At 47.5% G+C, this 19,206-nt stretch overlaps 1 protein-coding gene across 2 annotated transcripts in view; it reads left to right on the forward strand.

Moving 5' to 3' along the window:
* RUNX1 (RUNX family transcription factor 1) overlaps positions 1 to 19,206 on the forward strand; it is a gene marked incomplete at both ends in the record, with an annotated part of 183,666 nt that overhangs the window by 82,229 nt on the left and 82,231 nt on the right. For both annotated transcript variants that reach the window (XM_084201208.1, XM_084201209.1), the window contains 2 exons: positions 11,961 to 12,214; positions 17,448 to 17,604. In XM_084201208.1, coding sequence (XP_084057334.1) covers positions 11,961 to 12,214; positions 17,448 to 17,604 — 411 coding nt within the window. The remainder of the gene's footprint in view (positions 1 to 11,960; positions 12,215 to 17,447; positions 17,605 to 19,206) is intronic.

Raw genomic sequence — 19,206 nt, forward strand, 5'->3', positions numbered from 1 at the left:
TTATTCCCATTAAAAATATTCCCATTAAAATTATTCCCATTAATTTACTCCCATTCCCATTATTCCCATTAAAATTATTCCCATTCACATTATTCCTATAAAAATTATTCCCATAAAAATCCTTCCCATTGAAATTATTCCCATTCTCATTATTCCCATAAAAGTTATTCCCATTCACATTAGTCCCATAAAAATTGTTCCCTTAAAAATTATTCCCTTTAAATTATTCCCATTAAAAATACTCCCATAAAATTATTCCCATTAAGATTATTCCCATTAAAATTACTCCCATTCACATTATTCCCACTAATATTAATCCCATAAAAATTATTCCCTTTCACATTTTTCCCATTAATATTCTTCCCATTAAATTATTCTCATTAAAAATATTCCCATTAAAAATTATTCCCATTCACATTATTCCCATAAAAATTATTCCCATAAAATTGTTCCCATTTACATTTTTCCATTCCCATTATTCCCATAAATATTATTCCCATTCACACTATTCCCATAAATTTTATTCCCATAAAAATCCTTCCCATTTAAATCATTCCCATTCACATTATTCCCATTAAGTTATTCCCATTAAAATTATTCCCATTAAATTATTCCCATTAAAAATACTCCCATAAAATTATTCCCATTTGAAGCATTCCCATTAAAATGATTCCCATTCACATTTTTCCCATTCACATTATTCCCATTAATATTAATCCCATAAAAATTATTCCCTTTCACATTTTTCCCATTCATATTCTTCCCATTAAATTATTCTCATTAAAAATATTCCCATTAAAAATTCCCATTAAAAATTATTCCCATTCACATTATTCCCATAAAAGCTATTCCCATTAATATTGTTCCCATTAAATTATTCCCATTTAAATTATTCCCATTAATAATATTCCCATAAAATTGTTCCCATTTAAATTTTTCCATTCACATTATTCCCATTAAAATGATTCCAATTAATAATATTCCCATTAAAATTATTCCCATAAAAATCCTTCCCATTTAAATTATTCCCATTCACATTATTCCCATTAGAAATTATTCCCATTAAATTATTCCCTTCAAGTTCAAGCTCATATTTTGTCCCACATTCCCCCCAGACCCTGGAAACTTCCAGATTTATCCCAGCCTGGATTGGGACCCACAGAGAATTTTCATCTCAGTGACAGCAACACCAAGGCACAGGGACTTGGAGCAAAAAAATCTGATTTTTCTCCCCTAAAAATCCAAACTTTCTCCATCTCTGGGTATTCAGGGTTATCCTTGGGGTTCTGCTGCCTCCAGGTCCTCAAATTGCCCTGGAAATGAGAAAATTCAGGATCTGAATCTCTTGGAAATCCCTGGTTTGACTAAAATAATCAAATTGTGGCAGAGCCCTGAAATAATCGAGTTTTCATCAAAGTTTCTGTGTTAAACTGGGATTGGAGTGGGAAAAGGAAGTAAAGGTGGGAAAAAACATTTGGATATTTTGGATCTTGATGAATAATAAAAAAAATCCAGCTAAAAATCCACTTATTGCCAAGGAACCAGGAGCATTTCCCCCAGGGAATTGTCACTTTCTGCTGAACACCTCAAATTAAGACTTGTGTCCAATTTATGGGACAATCAGAGATGTATTGGGAGTGCTCTTATCTCTGTGTAAGGTTTTAATTCTTCTTTTCCCTAAATAATAATAATTTGTTTTTAAGAATTTATTATTAAGAATTTATCATTTATTATATTTAAGGGAAAAATTCAATTCCAGACATGAGCCAGTGCTCAGAGCTGAGTCAGAGAATCCCAAAATTCTTTAGCTTGGAAAAATCCTGGAGAAAGAATGAATATGCAGAGGGATCACAGATTTGGGGATTTAAAAAACCTTTCTGTTTGAAAGTTTCTCTTCTTGAAATTTAGGCTAAATCAGAGGAGATTTGGGCTGCTCAGACTTTTGATATTTGATGGATTTGTCCTTTCCTGGAACCACCCTCTCATTCCCTGAGAGAAAACAACAATTCCCTGGGGGAAATGCTCCTGATTTCTTGGGAATAAGGGGATTTTTAGCTGGATTTTTTTTTTATTGTTAATGAAGATCCAAAATATCCAAATGTTTTTTCCCACCTTTACTTTCCTTTTCTGCAGACAGAACTTTCTCTTCTGCTTTGATGAAAGCTGAGGGGCAGAGAAGAACCAATATTTTACGTTTGTCTCCATTTCTTCATGGTGAAATCCTGAAATCCTGAGACCATTTAAATCCACAGCAAAACTCCCCCTTCCTGAGATGATCCCTGGCATCAAGAATGTGCTGTGGAGTTCAGGATTGTGTAGGAATGGGATGCTTTTTAAGATCCCTTCCTTCCCAAACTATTCCATGATTTTACAATCCTATAAGAACCCAAATTCCTCTCGAGGAAGGGAAAAATCCCTCCCAGCTGCAGAGTGATGCCTTCACATCTCTAAACCTTGTGCAGGCTGAGCTGGATCAGAGGCTGGGCAGAGCTAAAGAACAAAGCAGGGATTTATCCAAAGGATCTCCTGCATGGACCCACCTGGGGCAGCACCAGAGCCCAGCCAGGGCTGCACCCAAGATGACCCAAAACGGCCCCAAAATGCCCGGCCGGGCACGGGGTCTCTCCCTGGGATCAGCTCTGCTCCATTTGCACCTTGCAGTTCATTGTCCCATCCCAGCTTCAGCCCCTGCAGTCCCACCCTGCTTGTTTTTCTCTCTCCAGCCCACGGGGTTTGTGCTCCTGGCTGAGATTTGGCTCATTTGTCCTTGGTCCCCTGTCACCGTCACATTTTCTGAACAATCCCTTCACCCAGGATTTCTCTCCTGGGAAGCTGAGAAGCCTCAGAAAAAAATGAAAACAATTCTTATCTCATTTGCTTCTGCTGTGTTTTGCTGCTTTGGAATGTGGTTGGAGATTGTTTATCCAACATGTGAGTTGTTTTCACTCTTTGGCCAGTCAGGGCCAAGCTGTGTCAGGACTCTGGAGAGAGTCACCAGTTTTCATTATTATCTTTTAGCCTTCTGTCTGCATCCTTTCTGTGTTCTTTAGTATAGTTTAGTATAGCATTCTTTAATATAATATAGTGCCATGAAATAATAAATTATCCTTCTGAGAACATGGAGTCAGATCCATCATTCCTCCCAACAATGGGGACCCAGAAAATACCACTGTCCCCAGCTGGAGCAGGAATTGTTTTGTCTCCCTGCTCTGTGCACAGAGCTCACCATCCCATAATATGAACCCAGACCCACACAATAAAGCAGCACAGAACCTGAAAAACAGAAAAGCTCAAAGCTGAGGCATCAGCCCCACAGGAGAAGGAGCAAACCCACCCAAGAGAAACCCCAAAAAGGGATTTTTTGCAGCAGAACTTTCCCCCAGTCCCCAGCTCCCCCCAGCAATTCCTCAGCAGTTCTGTAAATCCAAGGAGGAAATTCCTTGGTGACTTCTGGCATTATTCCCATTAATATCATTCCCATAAAAATTATTCCCATTAACTTTATTCCCATTTAAGTTATCCTCATTAACATTATTCCCATTAACATTATTCCCATTAAAATTATTCCCATTTAAATTATTCCCACCATTTTTTTGCCCTTCCCTGCCTGTCCCACTCTCCCTTCCCATCGGTGCCAGCGGTTTCAGTTCAGGGATGAATTTTGGGGTGCAGTTTCCCCCTCCCATGGGATGAGGAGGCTGAAATGAGGAAGGGAAATCCCTTCCTGTGTGGATCCGTGTCCATCCCACCCATTTCTGGGAGAAGCTGCTGAAAATTTAGGAAAATCATTCCCCACCTCCCAAAACATTCAGAGCCTGGATTGTCCTGTTGGGAAAGGGAAAAGCTCTGGTGAAGAACAGGAGGGACTTTTAGGGTCCTAAAGGGGATGGGGTTTTACCCACTGCTATCACCTGAGGATCCTAAAAGGGATTGGAGTTTAGCCATTGTCACCTGAGGATCCTAAAGGATTTGGGATTTTACCCACTGTAATCACATGAGGATCCTAAAACTGATGGAGGTTTAGCCTGTATCATCTGAGGATCCTAAAGGATTTGGGATTTTACCCACTGTAATCACCTGAGGATCCTAAAATTGATGGGGGTTTAGCCTGTATCATCTGAGGATCCTAAAGGATTTGGGATTTTACCCACTGTAATCACCTGAGGATCCTAAAATTGATGGGGGTTTAGCCTGTATCATCTGAGGATCCTAAAGGATTTGGGATTTTACCCATCATTATCACCTGAGGTTCCTAAAAGCAATGGGGTTTTTGCAATTATCACCTGAGGATCCTAAAAATGATTTGGTTTAACCATTTTCACCTGAAAATACTTAAAGCTTAGCCATTATCACCTGAGGATCCTACAGGATTTGGGATTTTACCCACTGTAATCACCTGAGGATCCTAAAAGTGATTGGGGTTTAGTCAATATTACCTGAGGATCCTAAAAGTGTTGGGTTTTATGATTATCACCTGAGGATCCTAAAAGTGATGGGGTTTTAAGCTCCATTATCACCTGAGGATCCTACAGGATTTGGGATTTTACCCACTGTTATCACATGAAAATCCTAAAAGTGATTTGGTTTAGCCATTATCACCTGAGGATCCTAAAGGATTTGGGATTTTACCCACCGTTTTCACCTGAAGACCCTAAAAGTGATGGGGTTTAGCCATTATCACCTGAGGATCCTAAAGGCTTTAGGGTTTTAAGCCCCATTATCACCTGAGGATCCTATAGGATTTGGGATTTTACCCCCTGTTATCACCTGAGGATCCTTAAAGTGGTTGGGTTTTTGTAATTATCACCTGAGGATCCTAAAAGCAATGGGACTTTTGTAATTATCACCTGAGGATCCTAAAGGATTTGGGATTTCATCTGCCATTATCACCTGAGACTCCTAAAAGTGATTTGGTTTGGCCATTATCACCTGAGGATCCTAAAAGTGATTGGGGTTTAGCCATTATCATCTGAGGATCCTAAAGGCTTTAGGGTTTTAAGCCCCATTATTACCTGAGGATCCTACAGGATTTGGGATTTTACCCCCTGTTATCACCTGAGGATCCTTAAAGTGATTGGGTTTTTGTAATTTATCACCTGAGGATCCTAAAAGCAGTGGGGTTTAGCCATTATCACGTGAGCATCCTAAAAGCAATGGGTTATTAAGCCCCATTATCACCAGAGGATCCTAAAAACGATGGGCTTTTAGCCATTATCACCTGAGGATCCTAAAAGTGATTGGGGTTTTGCCATTATTACCTGAGGATCCTAAAGGATTTGGGATTTTGCCCATCATTATTACCTGAGGATCCTAAAAGCGGTTGGGGTTTAGCCATTATCACCTGAGGATCCTAAAGGATTTGGGATTTCACCTACCATTATCACCTGAAGATCCTAAAAGCAATGGGGTTTTAGTGATTATCACCTGAGGATCCTAAAGGATTTGGGATTTTGCCCATCATTTTCACCTGAGGATCCTAAAAGCAATGATGTGTAACCATTATTACCTGAGGATCCTACAGGATTTGGGATTTTACCGACTGTTATCACCTGAGGATCCTTAAAGTGATTGAGTTTTTGTAATTATCACCTGAGGATCCTAAAAGCAATGGGGTTTAGCCATTATCACGTGAGCATCCTAAAAGCAATTGGACTTTTGTAATTATCACCTGAGGATCCTAAAGGATTTGGGATTTCACCTACCATTATCACCTGAGACTCCTAAAAGTGATTGGATTTGGCCATTATTGCCTGAGGATCCTAAAAGCAATAGGGTTTAGCCATTATTACCTGAAGACCCTACAGCATTTGGGATTTTATCCACTGTTTTCACCTGATGATTCTAAAAGTGATTGGGGTTTAGTCATTATTACCTGAGGATCCTAAAGGCTTTAGGGTTTTAAGCCCCATTATCACCTGAGGATCCTAAAAGTGGTTGGGGTTTTGCCATTATTACCTGAGGATCCTAAAGGATTTGGGATTTTACCCACCATTTTCACCTGAGGATCCTAAAAACGGTTGGGGTTTAGCCATTATCACATGAGGATCCTAAAAGATTTGGGATTTTTACCTACCATAATCACCTGAGGATCCTAAAAGCGATGGGGTTTTAGCCTTCATCACCTGAGGATCCCAAAAGTGATTTGGTATTTGTAATTATCACCCGAGGACCCGACAGGATTTGGGATTTTACCTACCAATATCACCTGAGGATCCCAAAAGTGATTTGGTATTTGTGATTATCACCCGAGGACCCTACAGGATTTGGGATTTTACCTACCATTATCACCTGAGGATCCCAAAAGTGATTTGGTATTTGTAATTATCACCCGAGGATCCTACAGGATTTGGGATTTTTAGCACCGTTATTAGCTGAGGGTCCTAAAGGAGCAGCAAGTCCTCGGGAGGTGTTGCCAGGATCCCAAATAATCCGATTTTTGGGGTTGTTTCTCTCTCCCTGCTCTGCCCAGGATGAGCTCCGGCACTTTCCCCGCTCCGGGTGGGATTTGGGGCCGTCACAGAGATCAAAGCCAAAATTCCTGCCGGGATTTCAGCACTTCCCAATCCCCGGGAGTCAGGGAATTCCCATCCACCCGTCCCACCCCGTTCCTGCCGGCATTTTGGGTTGATTTCCCACTGAGTGTGAGACACCAGTGCAGGAAATCAGGGCAAAATCATCTTTTTCTTTATTGTCTGTCACTTTTCCCTATGCAATGTTTCATTAAAAACCCCCAAATCATTTAATTTAATTTATAGGAATTTTTTTCAGCTCGGGCAGTGGCTCTGATAGAATAAATACTCGCAGGGATAATTCAACAACCTGATAAAAATACATTTATAATGGTCTTTTAAGCATGTTTTGCTTCTAGCAGCAAACCATGAATGAATGAGATTTGTAGGATCAAGGATTTTTTCGGGCAGAAATTAAAGAAATTCAGGTGCAAAATGGAAATATTTGGCCAGGGAATATTGACTTGAGTGGTTCAAACTGATTAAAATTCACCCCGAAATTGTTGCTGCCCTTCCTGGCACTTCCAAAGCTTTCCTTGGCTTCAGTGTGGGGAAAAAAAATCGGGATTTTGTGCTCGAGGGATTCCGTGGAGGATGCAAATTCGCTCGGGGTTTGTTTCCAAATTGGTGTCAAAATACAAATTGGGGAAGTTGTAGCAGCCGTGGCGATTCCCAAAACGATCCCAAACCCTGTCTGAGAGCCCGTGTTAAATGTAGGGATGCTGAAAATCCCATTTTGGGGGAAGCAGCATCAGCTTCGCATCGTTTCCCATTCCCAAAAGCTGCTTCATTGCCATTTTTCCCGATCAGCACCACTGAGGGCTGCTCTCCTCATCATGCAAAAATAAAATTAAAACGGAGAGGATGAACAGAATTGGCCAAAAAAAAAAAAAATACAGAAAAAAACGCCCACAAAAACCAATTAAACCTCAAAAAAAAACCCAAAATAAACCAAATAAAACCCAACGCAGCCAGGTGCGGGCGGTGCTAATGAGGCTGTAAAATAAACAGCTCGATCTGCACCAAAATATCCAAATATCCTCCCCGCGGCGTTTGCCCCGGCTGCTCCCTCTGATTTAACTCCTCACCTTCCCTGGAAAAACCTCCGTGCAGCGAAATAGAAAAGTGTCGCCTTTAACCCACATTAAATCCTGATAACGCCGGGAATTTCTGGGGAAAATATAAATATTGTGGATTTTCCGCTAAATCGTGGCGTTTTCTGGGTGTCCCCACGCGCGTGGGGCGCGTTTGTGTTTATTTTGCGTTTATTTTGCGTTTATTTTGCGTTTATTTTGCGTTTATTTCGCGTTTATTTTGCGTTTATTTCGCCTTTATTTCACGTTTATTTCGTGATTACAAGGAGCTCGAATTAAGGCGAGATGAAAAGCAAGGAGTGAAACTCAGCTCCAACTATTCATGAATTTAAATATAAAATCCTCTCCAGCTCTTGACTTAAAAAAAAAAAAAAAATAGAACCAATTAAACGCTGTTTTTTCACGTTTTAGCAGATGGATGCACATCAGTAAAATAATTCCTCTTATCTCTGCCGTGCCCGTAAAAAGTTATCAGCCACTAATAGAGCCCAGATGGGTTTTAAACTGTGGTTTGCAACAGCCGTTCGCCTGAATATTTCTCTTTTTTCCTCCTTAAAATAGAAAAGAAAATTAAATATGGGAGCGAAAAAGTGGAAAACACGGGATTAAAAAAAAATAAAATGAAGAAAAAATTTTAAAACTTAGAAAAATTTGGGATTTTGGCGTGAAATAGTTTAAGCACCAAATTCGGCTGCTTAAAACCAGGGACCTGTTGCAAGTGCGGCGGGCGGGCGCTTTTTTGGGGGGCACAGGACCCGAGAATGCCCCTGGGCAGTGCCAGGATGGGCATCCCTGGGTGCCACCAAGGGACAGCGGGACACGGACAGCGGGACGGGGACAGCGGAGCCGGGGGATGCGGGAAAAGCTTCACTCCTGCCGGGAATTCGGGACCCCGGCGCATCCCTGTCCCCGCAGCGGGCGCCGAGCTCTCCCCGCCGGGTTAATTAATTTTTTTTTTAATTAATTGCGTTAAACCCCGCAGCATCAAAGGCAAAATCGGTCCCCAAAGCGGCTCCCGGCACAGCCGAGCATCCCCTGCTCCCGTGGGGCTGCGGGGGTCTCTGCTGCTGTGGGGACAGGAGGGACGGGAGTGGGAGCAGCTCCGGAGGCTGCAGTGGCTGCTCGTCCCAAATTCCAACCCCAAATCCCAACCCCAAATCCCAAATCCCGGAGCGCTGTCCCGGGGATGCGGGAGGTCTCAGTTGCTGTGCGGATAAGAGGGGCCGTGGTGGGCGCAGCTCCCGATGCCGCAGCGGCCGCTACCAAACCCAAATCCCGATCACAGATCCCAAATTCCGATCCTAAATCCTAAATCCCGATCCCAAATCCCGATCCCAAATCCCGGGGTCTCCCCGCGCCCCCCCCCACCCCCCCCGGTGCCGCTCGGCCGGCGGGCGGCGCGCGCCCTCCAGCGGTCACGGTGGGAACTGCACCCAGCGCGCCCCCGCCGCTCCTGGCGCGGCTCCGACGGGAGCGGCCCCGGGGGGTCCCCGCGACCACCGCCATCCATCCATCCATCCATCCATCCATCCATCCATCCATCCATCCATCCATCCATCCATCCATCCATCCATCCATCCATCCATCCATCCATCCATCCATCCATCCATCCGTCCATCCGTCCGTCCCCCCGCCCGCCGCCGCGGCCGCTCTGCGCTGCCGGGGCTGGCGGAGGGGGCGGCGGCCCGCGGGTGGCCGCGGGGAGGGGCGGGGATGCGGCGGGCGAGGGGGGTGAGAGTTGGCGGAGGGAAGCGCAAAGACAGTGCCGAGAGCGCGGCGGGGACGGGTCGGGATCGCCCCGTTCCCGGTCTCGGTTCCGGCAGTGGCGGGGACGGGTCGGGATCGCCCCGTTCCCGGTCTGGGTTACGCTCGCGGAATCGGCGACCAGAATTTAAAAAAAAAAAAAAATTAAAAACATTTTTAAAAAAATTTAAGCCACCAAAACCACAAAAAACCCCAGCCCGACCCGGCAGCCCCGCCTCCCCGCAGCATCCTCGCTACCGGCTCCGCGGGCTCACAGCGACCGGCTGCTGGCGACCCGACCCGCTGGTGGCCGTGTGGCTGTGCCGAGCTGTCCCCAGCGATGCTGTCCCCGCGCTGGGCTGTGCAGAGGAGGAGGAGGAGGAGGAGGAGGAGGAGGAAGGCTGGCAGGGATGGCCCTGGCTGGGAGCGCCGCCACCGCCCCAACCAACCGAGCGGCGCCGGGCGCCCCTCGGGGCCGAGGGTGCGGCGGGGACACCGAACCGGCGGTGGCCGTGTCCGGCACCCCCCCAGGTGTCCCCCCAAAAGCCTCGGAGCAGCGAGCGCCGGCAGCTCGCCCGGGGAGGAGCGGGGGCCACCCGGCTCGGCGGGCATGCGGCGGGGCGGTGTCTGCGGCTCTGCGGGCACCGTGCGGGCACCGGGGGCGGGCAGGGTGAGCCGCGGGCGAGCGGGAGCCTCGGCGGGCAGGCGGGCACGGCCGGGGGTCGCGGGAGCCGGGGGGTGCCGCTGGCCTGGCGGCCGCGGAGCCGCGGAGCCCCGGGGGACGAGGCGCGGTCGCGGCGGCCCCGCCGAGCCGGCGCTCGGCCCGCGCCGATTCCGGGAGCCCCCGGCCCGCGGCCGCGCCCCGGTAGGGCCGTGATTGGCCGGTGCCCTCCCCGTATGCAAAGCACCGGGGGAATGACATTCCTCCGCACGCCTCCGCCGCCCCGACTCGCTCCCGGCCACCTCCAGCCAGCCCGGCGGCCGCCGGCCGGGCGCGCTCGCCCCGCGGCCCCGCGCATCTCATCCCACCCCATCCCACCCCGTCCCGGCAGGAATTCTCCGTGCCCACGGGAAGCTGCCGGCCGTGGAGCGGAGGCTGGAGCTGCTCTCTAAAGCCGGCCGGCAATTCCGGGGTTTGATCGCGCCCGCTGCTTTCCGCCTCTGCCGCCGTTGTGGGGTCACCCCCTCCCGCCGCCGCCTCGTTTCGCGGAAGGAAAGATTTCACCCGTTCAAAAGTAGAGATTTCGCTGAGTGGGGAGGGTGGTTTTTTCTTTCTTTTTTTTTTTCGCTTTTTTAATTTTTATTTTTCTGCTGTCGCCGGTGGTTTTGGGTTTCTGTGTGCGCGGCGGGCTCCATCCCGCAGGACGAGGGGGAGAAAAGCCGTGTTTGCCAAAGCAGCCTTCCACCTGCTGCGGTTCAAACATTGTTAAGCAGCCGGTTCCTGTGGCCGAATTAGAGGAAGACTGCCTGAGATACTGAAAAAAAAAAAAAAAAAAAAAAAAAGAGAATTGGCAACGAGCGCCGAAGTTGTTGCAGACTGTTGGTTTGACTGCTGAGGAGGACGTGAGTGGGAGAGAGAGAGCGCTGTTGCACACACAAAACCACAGAGAACCCACAATTTAACCAACATCCCCAACCCCGAGTTTGCAGCTGTTGGACCTCTCAGCTCCGGCGCTTGCGATCGGCTGTGACTTTTCTTTAAATTAATGAAAGGCGTTATACCAAAGACAGAGGTTTGAAGCTTGAATACCGTGCACTGAGCTTTTCTTTTCTTTTTTTTTTTCCTTTTTATTTTTTTTTCCTTTTTGCGCAAGAATGATTGAAAGGTCATGACACGAGCGCTCTTAGAGCAACGCCAAGCAAACTACTGAAGCTCATTTTCAAGGCTGCTTTAAGAAAAAAAAAAAAAAAAGAAAAGAAAAGAAAAGAAAAAGGAAATCTGGCGGAGAACATTAATGGATTCCTGTTGTGTTTAAATTCTCTACAGATTCTGTTGTAAATATTTGATGAAGTCCGGTAGATGTGCGTGTGCGTGAGTGTGTGGCCGTGAATTTCTCTCCAGTTGTAGCCAGCTGACCTTTGCTCAGCAAGCCGAGCTCTCGATCCGCCTCCTCCGAGGAACAGCCCCGAATTTCCCTCAAAGAGCGATTTTTGCCTCCAGAAGACGCCGGCGCCTTTTGGTTTCTCTTGGGACCGGAGAGAAATCACCTGGAAGGACCTGGGCAGCGCAGGCTCCGCGCGTGTTTCCGACCGCCTCAGCGCCTGCTCGCCTCCCTGTTTTTACTTTTTCCGGCCGCTTTGGGATGAGCTTTGGCCCCGCTCACTTTCCGCGTCCCCGCCGCGGTAAAGCCGCACGACCCTCGCGTTTATCGGATTAACGGGATCTGTTCCGCCGGGCCAGGAAGCCGAGAGTTCAGTCTATCACCGAAATAATTAACTCGGGGGACTGGCGCAGCACCGACCTCTCCTCGGAGCGGGGGCTCAGCCCGCGCCCGTTTATGTTGGTCCCCAGAGAGCGGCTCGCTGAGGAGTTGCGCTCGCGTGGCCGCTTTGTAGGAACTCAGTGGAGGTGTTGTGTGGCTCTAAAGGCTTGTTGTGATGCGTATCCCCGTAGATACCAGCACCAGCCGCCGCTTCACGCCGCCCTCCACCACGCTGAGCCCGGGGAAGATGAGCGAGCCGCTGGCGCTGCCCGGCGCCGAGCACAGCGGGGCTTTGCCGGGGAAGCTGCGCAGCGCCGACCGCAGCATGGTGGAGGTCCTGGCGGATCACCCCGGGGAGCTGGTGCGCACCGACAGCCCCAACTTCCTCTGCTCCGTGCTGCCCACGCACTGGCGCTGCAACAAGACGCTGCCCATCGCCTTCAAGGTAGGTCCCGGGCAGGGGTGGCTGGGGATGGGGGCGGAAAAGCGGGGGAAGGATGCGGGGATGGGGGCTCGGATCTGCTCCCGGCTCGCTCTGCCCTTCCCTCCTTCCATCCTTTCCCTCCTTCCATCCTATCCTTTCCTTTCCTTTCCTTTCCTTTCCTTTCCTTTCCTTTCCTTTCCTTTCCTTTCCTTTCCTTTCCTTTCCTTTCCTTTCCTTTCCTTTCCTTTCCTTTCCTTTCCTTTCCTTTCCTTTCCTTTCCTTTCCTTTCCTTTCCTTTCCTTTCCTTTCCTTTCCTTTCCTTTCCTTTCCTTTCCTTTCCTCCCTTCTTCCTTCCATCCCTTCTTCCGTTCTTTCCTTCTTTTCATCCTTTCCTTCCTTCTATCCTTTCCTTTCCCTCCTTTCCTTCTTTCCATCCTTCCCTTCCCCTTTTCCTTCCAACCTTTCCTTCCCCTCTTTCCTCCATCCTTTCCTTCCCCTCTTTCCTCCATCCTTTCCTTCCATCCTTCCCTTTCCCTTTTTCCTCCCATCCTCTCCCTCCTTCCTCCGATCCTTTCTATCCCTCCTTCCATCCCTTTCCTCCTTCCCTCCATCCTTCCCGTCCTTCCCGGCCGTGCTCGCGGCCGGAGCGGGGGCAGCCGGGGAATGCCCAGGGCCGGGAAAATCTCCCTGCGGCCGCTGCCTCCCTCCTCTCCCCACTCAGAGCTCTGGCAGTGACAGGCGGCTCTGCTCGGGGGGGAAAACAGAAATAAATACATTTTATTTCCAAAAGCCGGCCCCGCCGAGTTTGGCTGAGCTGGGGAGCAGATGCCGCAGCTGGAGGAGCCCCGGGATCCCCCAGAAGTCGCCCAGGGTGCTGGCAGGTCCCTCTGTCCTTCTGTCCGTCTGTCCCGCTGCCACCCACGGGGGACACCCGCCCGCAGCCCCGGCCCCGCTCGGGACGGGCCGGGTTTCCCCTGCCAGGGACTCTCGGAGGGACAAAACGCCACAAAACAACCGAGGGACAGAACACCACGAAACAGCCCAGCGCCAATCCCAAACCCGCATTTCCTCTTTCACTGGCCCGGTTTAACAACAGCAAAAGTCGCGGCCTAACCCGGGCAGCCCGCTGGGAATTCTCCCCGCGTTTGCAGAATCCCGTGCTAAGTCTGGGAAAAGAAGGGGGAAAAAAATCCGAGAAAAGAAGGGGAGAGGGAATGGGACAGAACATCCCGGCTCCCGCCTGTCCCGAGCCGTGCGGGGGATGCTTGTGGCGCTTTCCTCCCTTCCCGTTAGCCGGCTCTCAGAAAATCCTCCTCCCTTGGAGTAAAATCCTCCTCCCTTGGAGTAAAATCCTCCTCCATTGGAGTAAATTCCTTCTCCCTTGGAGTAAAATCCTTCTCCCTTGGAGTAAAATCCTCCTCCCTTGGAGTAAAATCCTTCTCCCTTGGAGTAAAAGCCTCCTTCCTTGGAGTAAAATCCTCCTCCCCTCGCTCACGCTGTTTTTTTGACCCGGGACAGTGGCTGACTCCCTGAACTCGCTATTTTCTCTGAAATTGGCTCCTGAGCGAGGGGTGGAAAAGGGAATTCTTCTCCTTATCCTTTCATCCGAGCCGGGAGCCGCACGGACACGCAGCTCCTGGGAGCCCCGGGGCTTGATTTAGGATCGGGATTTGCCAAGCCTGAGCTTTTTTTTTTGCGGTCACTAAACCCCGGCTGCTTCGGCATAACTTTTTTTTTTGTGTGTGTGTGTGTTTGTTGAAGGCCACCAGACTGGAGCCTTTCCTGTGTTTTGGGGAGAGGAGAAACGAGGGAGAAGGGAATCAGCTCAGCTTCGGGAATTCGAGCTGAGGAGGGAAAAGTTTTATTGTGTCTGCTCTCGTTTTCTGCAGATAAGAGCGGGGCAAAGGGAGGAACCGATCACGGGGTCACTTCCTAAATTCCCACATTTAGATTAATTATTACACTCTTCCCCACGCACCCGGCTCTTAATTAGCCGGGAAGTTTTCCTGCTGGAAAAATCCGGGAGTGAAAAGCGCTCCGCCCCGCCGGGAAGGGAGATGAGAGAAATCCCGATTTTTCCTGGGGGATCCCAGTCCGGCTGACATCCCGGAGGAAGGACAGGAGAGTTGGCTCTTCCCTCTCCTGCCTGATCCCCATCTCATCCCTGGGAGTGCCTCGATGATGTGGAAATTTCTCCTGGAAAAAAAATTCCAGGGGGTTTCAGAGATGCCCACAGCCGCTTTCCCTCCTCTGTCCCCAGCAGTCTCGGCGTTCACCCCGCTCCAAACTCAGCTTCTCCAGGAGATTGGAAAACTGGGATAATTCCACCTGGAAATAAGAAGTAGAAAAAATAGAATTTTTAAAAAAATTATCAAACCCACCCGAAAATTAGGAGAAGGTTTCATTAGGAGAGCCTGGAAGGGTGGGCTGGGAGGCACCTGCTGCCTCCGTGTTCTTCATTTCCCCCCCTAAATTCTCTCTCCATGCACGGCTGAGAAATAAATCCTGGAAGGATTTGCCTCCTCTCCGTGGTTTTCTACTAAATATTAACTATCTGCAAAGGCATTTTTAAAAATTCGGGATTTTTTCAGATCGTTTGGCCCAGGGGAAAAAAATAATTCACTTCAGATCATTCCTCTGCTGACAATATTTTAGTTTGCATCTGACAAAATGTGCTGGGTTTTATCGAGTATTTGTTATTTGTATTCATTGTAGGAATAAAAAGAGGCAGGCAGAGAGGTTTTCTCCTCACATTTAGAAAAATCCACTAAAAAATCTGCAGGATTGGGATATTATTTCAAACCCAAGTGATCCATTTTCATTGGTTCTTCCTAAATTTAAGAACGATCCTGAGAAACTTTTCACAATAACCAATAAGGTGCTTTATAAATTCATTGTCCAAATGCTGCCAAGAACCCAAATCTTCATTTAAGAGGCCAATTTGGATTAATTGATGCGGGAGAAATAAATTTAGATACCCCACAGCACTGCAAGCCTGATATTCTTCTTGCCCCTCAGGAAATACAAATTTTCGAGGTAAAAAGTACAAGCAAGTCCTTGATAACTCCACTAACAAGTCCCAGCTTATCTGTTTAGTCTTTTTTCTAATGTAAATATTTGTATTTCTGTCCCTATTGTCTGTGACTTTCAAGTCCAGTTTCTTTTCTGGGCTGGGTCAGTTTTTGAATCGTTTTTAAGATTTTTCTTCCCATTTCTTGTCACCGAGGTTGGGATTTGAAAGCTTTAAAATATTTCTGTCACAGACAACTGGCCCTGGACCCATGAAAAACTTTGTGGAAGCTTAAAACCCGGGCATAAATTCCCTTAAGTTCAATATTTGCATGGCAATGCCCTGATTTTCCCTTTTCCCTGTTTTTTTTTGTCTATGAGATGTAGATGCATCGAGATTTTGTAGGATTTTTTAAGGGCTGGCTGCAGAGTTGCTGATTTTTGTGAGGATTTCCAAGCTTCAACATTTCCAGCAGGGCCTCATTTCTGCCAAAATCAGGGGAATCTGAAAAGCCGAGCTGAGTGCAGGCCCAAAAAAACCAAATTACAGCACAGAGAGCAGAACAAAAACCCAAAAATCAGGGCCGGGGAGGAACGGGGAAAGAGGAAGTTGAAATCAAGATGTAAAGAGGGAATTTTGACCCAGAGATTTTAGCTTTGCATGTGGAAGTGAAAATCAGGGTTAAGGGTGAGCAAAGGGAGAGGACAGAAGTGAAAAGCTCAGCCTCCCGTGAGGCTGGAAAAAAAAAGCTGGGAAATACCTGAAAATGGCGAATTCTCTCCTATTTTGAGAGGTGGCTGTAGCTGAGGAATAAAAATCAGGGCTGGATCGAGTAAAGGAGCTGCTGATCTTGTTTCTAAAGAGCAAACAGATCAGAAAAGAGAAATAAAATCAGGTTGTGACAAACTTCAGCCAATTGTAACTGCCTGGACTGAAGTCAGAAAATGTTAAGAGGAAGGAAAATCTCCGAGCTGCAACTCAGAGGACGCAATGCAGGGCTGGTTCCTCTTCCAGAGGCAAAAGAGGAATTAAAAATGAGCTGGATTTTTATCTCTGGGTTTGTTTTTGGGGGGTTTGGGGGGGTGAGGGGGTTTGTGGTGGTAGTGCTGTGGAATTGGGGAAACAACGATGGGCTCTAAAGAAGATCAGGCAAAATAATTCAAGCTCTGATTTTTGGCAGAGGACATGGAGGGACATCCCTGATGTCCGTGGAGCTCCAGCAGGTTGAATTTGTTTGGGGAATTTAAAGGGATACAAGAAAATTTAAATTTTTTTATCATTAAACCAGCGTGAACAGTACAAAAAAAAAAAATCAGAATCCTAAAGTTCAGAAATCTTTATATTTCTCATCAAAATCCCAGCGAATCCTGTGCTCCTAAAGGTTTGATGGATTTTGGCACCAAGGAGCACAAATATTTTGGGAAAAGGGGAAAGTCCTTAGTTCAGGTCATGATTTCCATCCATCCACTCAAGGGTGAGGCCTGAAAATTATTTGCTTTATGCTCCTGAAGGAAAGAAAGGAATTGTTCAGTAAATTGGGATTAAACATTTGATTGAGGCCTGATTTTCCACGGCCTTGCTCTGGATTTCTGCTTGGGCAGCTCTGTTAAGAGCTCCTGATATAAATCAAACCATCGAGCGCTGCTACTAGAATTTATTTATTGACAATTGCAGAGATTATGGAAAGCTCATTTTCTGTATTTTTCATCTCAGAGCATTTTTTCATTTCACATCCTGCTGGGCGTTTCAGAGGAAGAATTTCTGTCCAACCATTGGGAAAAATCGGGTTTAAAATGGTAGAAATCCACAATGAGGAGTAAAAAAAAGATGCATTTTAAAGAATAAAAGTTATGGTAATATAATGACATTTTAAAAACTCACAGTCTTAGGACCTTTGGTTCTCCAGGAAATTTCCTAGAGTTCCCCTGGAAAAGAATTTTTTATCCAGGTTGGAAAACACTTTAGTGCAGCAACAAACCAACCACCACACTACTATTTAGCAGCGGGCAGCTGTGGAATTTATCATTTCAGAGCTCCAATTCTGTAATCAAATTGAAAATCCTTGATTAGAGAATAACAAAGGCGCCAACACTTGGGGGAAAGAAGAGAATTCCCATCCCAGCAGGTCGGGAATGATTCCCAACTCCCGCTTGGCCCACCCAGATTTTCACCGCGGCTTCTTCCCCCTGCTTTGAGCTCTCGATGAAACCACAAAAACTGAGGGTTCTGCTCTTGCTGGCACAGGTGGTGGCCCTGGGGGACGTCCCCGACGGGACCCTGGTGACGGTGATGGCCGGGAATGACGAGAATTACTCGGCGGAGCTGCGCAACGCCACGGCCGCCATGAAGAACCAGGTGGCGCGCTTCAACGACCTGCGCTTCGTGGGCAGGAGCGGCAGAGGTACGGGGAGGGGGGCTCCATCTCCACCTCCTGCCCCTGGACAGGAGCTGGGAGCTGTGATCCACCGGGAAAGGCTGGAAAATCCAGCACGGTTCCTTCGGTTCCGAAGGCGCGGGATGGGTTTCTGCGATTCCGCCCGGTCGCGCTGATTTTCAAGCGGTGAAATCCCATCGGGAAACAAAAGATCCAAACCCACCCACAGAGGGACATTTTGACACTGGAAGCCACCCTTGGTAATTTAGGCAGCACGGTGTTACCCGTGGTTAGGTTCAAGTGGCAGATTTTCAATTTAAAATGAGAATTTTCAGCTTGTGGTCGTCTCGGGGCGGTTTCTGCAACAGAGAGAGTCAGGCTAAAAATACAAATAATTCCCACTTAGATCTAAAAATTTCACAGGTTCCTGACCTGCTGAAGGCTCTTTCTCTGACCTTTTTTCCTTTCAAAATTCAACAGTCACGGCACTTGATGGCTCCTGCGATATGGAGAGACCAGGCAGGGCAGAGAGGTTCAAAATCTGATTTATCTCTTCCATAAGCAGTAGTTACTGGTAGAAATAAAAAGGCTTTTGGAGCACAAATAACAAATAAGAGTTGAAGCTGACTTAGAGTGCACTATATAAAAATATTAGGAAGCTGCAAACAGCACCTGACCCGCTGCCTGTGAGGGGGCAGGTGCACTAAGCTTCATCCCAAAATAATCTGCAGAATACCCTTTAAAACTTCACTCCTTAATCCTAAATCCCATAAATTCCAAGAGAAGCACTTAAAATAAACTAATAGAATGGTGAGGGGACTTCAGGGAGGTTGGATTGAACCCCCAAATAGAAGCCAGCGAGTTGGGGCTCAGTAAAAGCTCAGGAGAAGGAGCAGCCTCTCTCTCTTTTTTTAAGGTCAAGGATGAAAATCCATCCCATTTCCAGTGTGATTTCAGGTGGTGTTTTATTATTTTATTATGTATTTTCCTTCTGTTTTATTTGTCTTCAAAATGGGAATGGGGCATTTTGGTATTCCGGCGTTATTCCAGGACAATTTAGTGACAGGGCAGCCCCTCCTGAACTTCAGGAGGTCTCATTTTGGAGCAATTTGCGATCTGGTCTCCCTCAGGAGTCAGGGATTGCTGCCCCTTCCTCACCACTTTCCCCTCCCCCTGTTCCCATGTGACACCCGAGCCGTGTCCTGGTTCCACACAGGGATTCCTGATTTTCAGGAGAGTCCCAAAGATGACCCACTTCTGGCTTTTACTCCAAACGGGAGATGTGTCAGGCTGGAGAGCAAGGAAGTTCTCCTGATTATACACAACAGCCTTTCCTCTCCTTTGAAGTGAGAAGCACCCGTGGACACCCTTCCAACACAAACAGCGCCACAACGCCGCAGAAGCGCGGCCCTGCCGGAGCGCTAAATACATTTTAGGAATAAAATCCCCATCCAGTTTTCCTCTGGGTCCTGCAGCGTTTTTAGCTGAGGGTACAGAGGCAGCTGCCTCTCAAATTGTGTTGTTTGGGCCGTCTTCAAATGGAAAACACCCGCAGCTGAGAACGTCGCCTTGTAATGCCAGCGAGGAATAATAATAGGGTAATGCAGAGCAAATTATATCCATTTACTG

Source organism: Fringilla coelebs (genome assembly GCF_963513975.1).
Source record: "Fringilla coelebs genome assembly, chromosome: 2".
Taxonomy (NCBI): domain Eukaryota; kingdom Metazoa; phylum Chordata; class Aves; order Passeriformes; family Fringillidae; genus Fringilla; species Fringilla coelebs.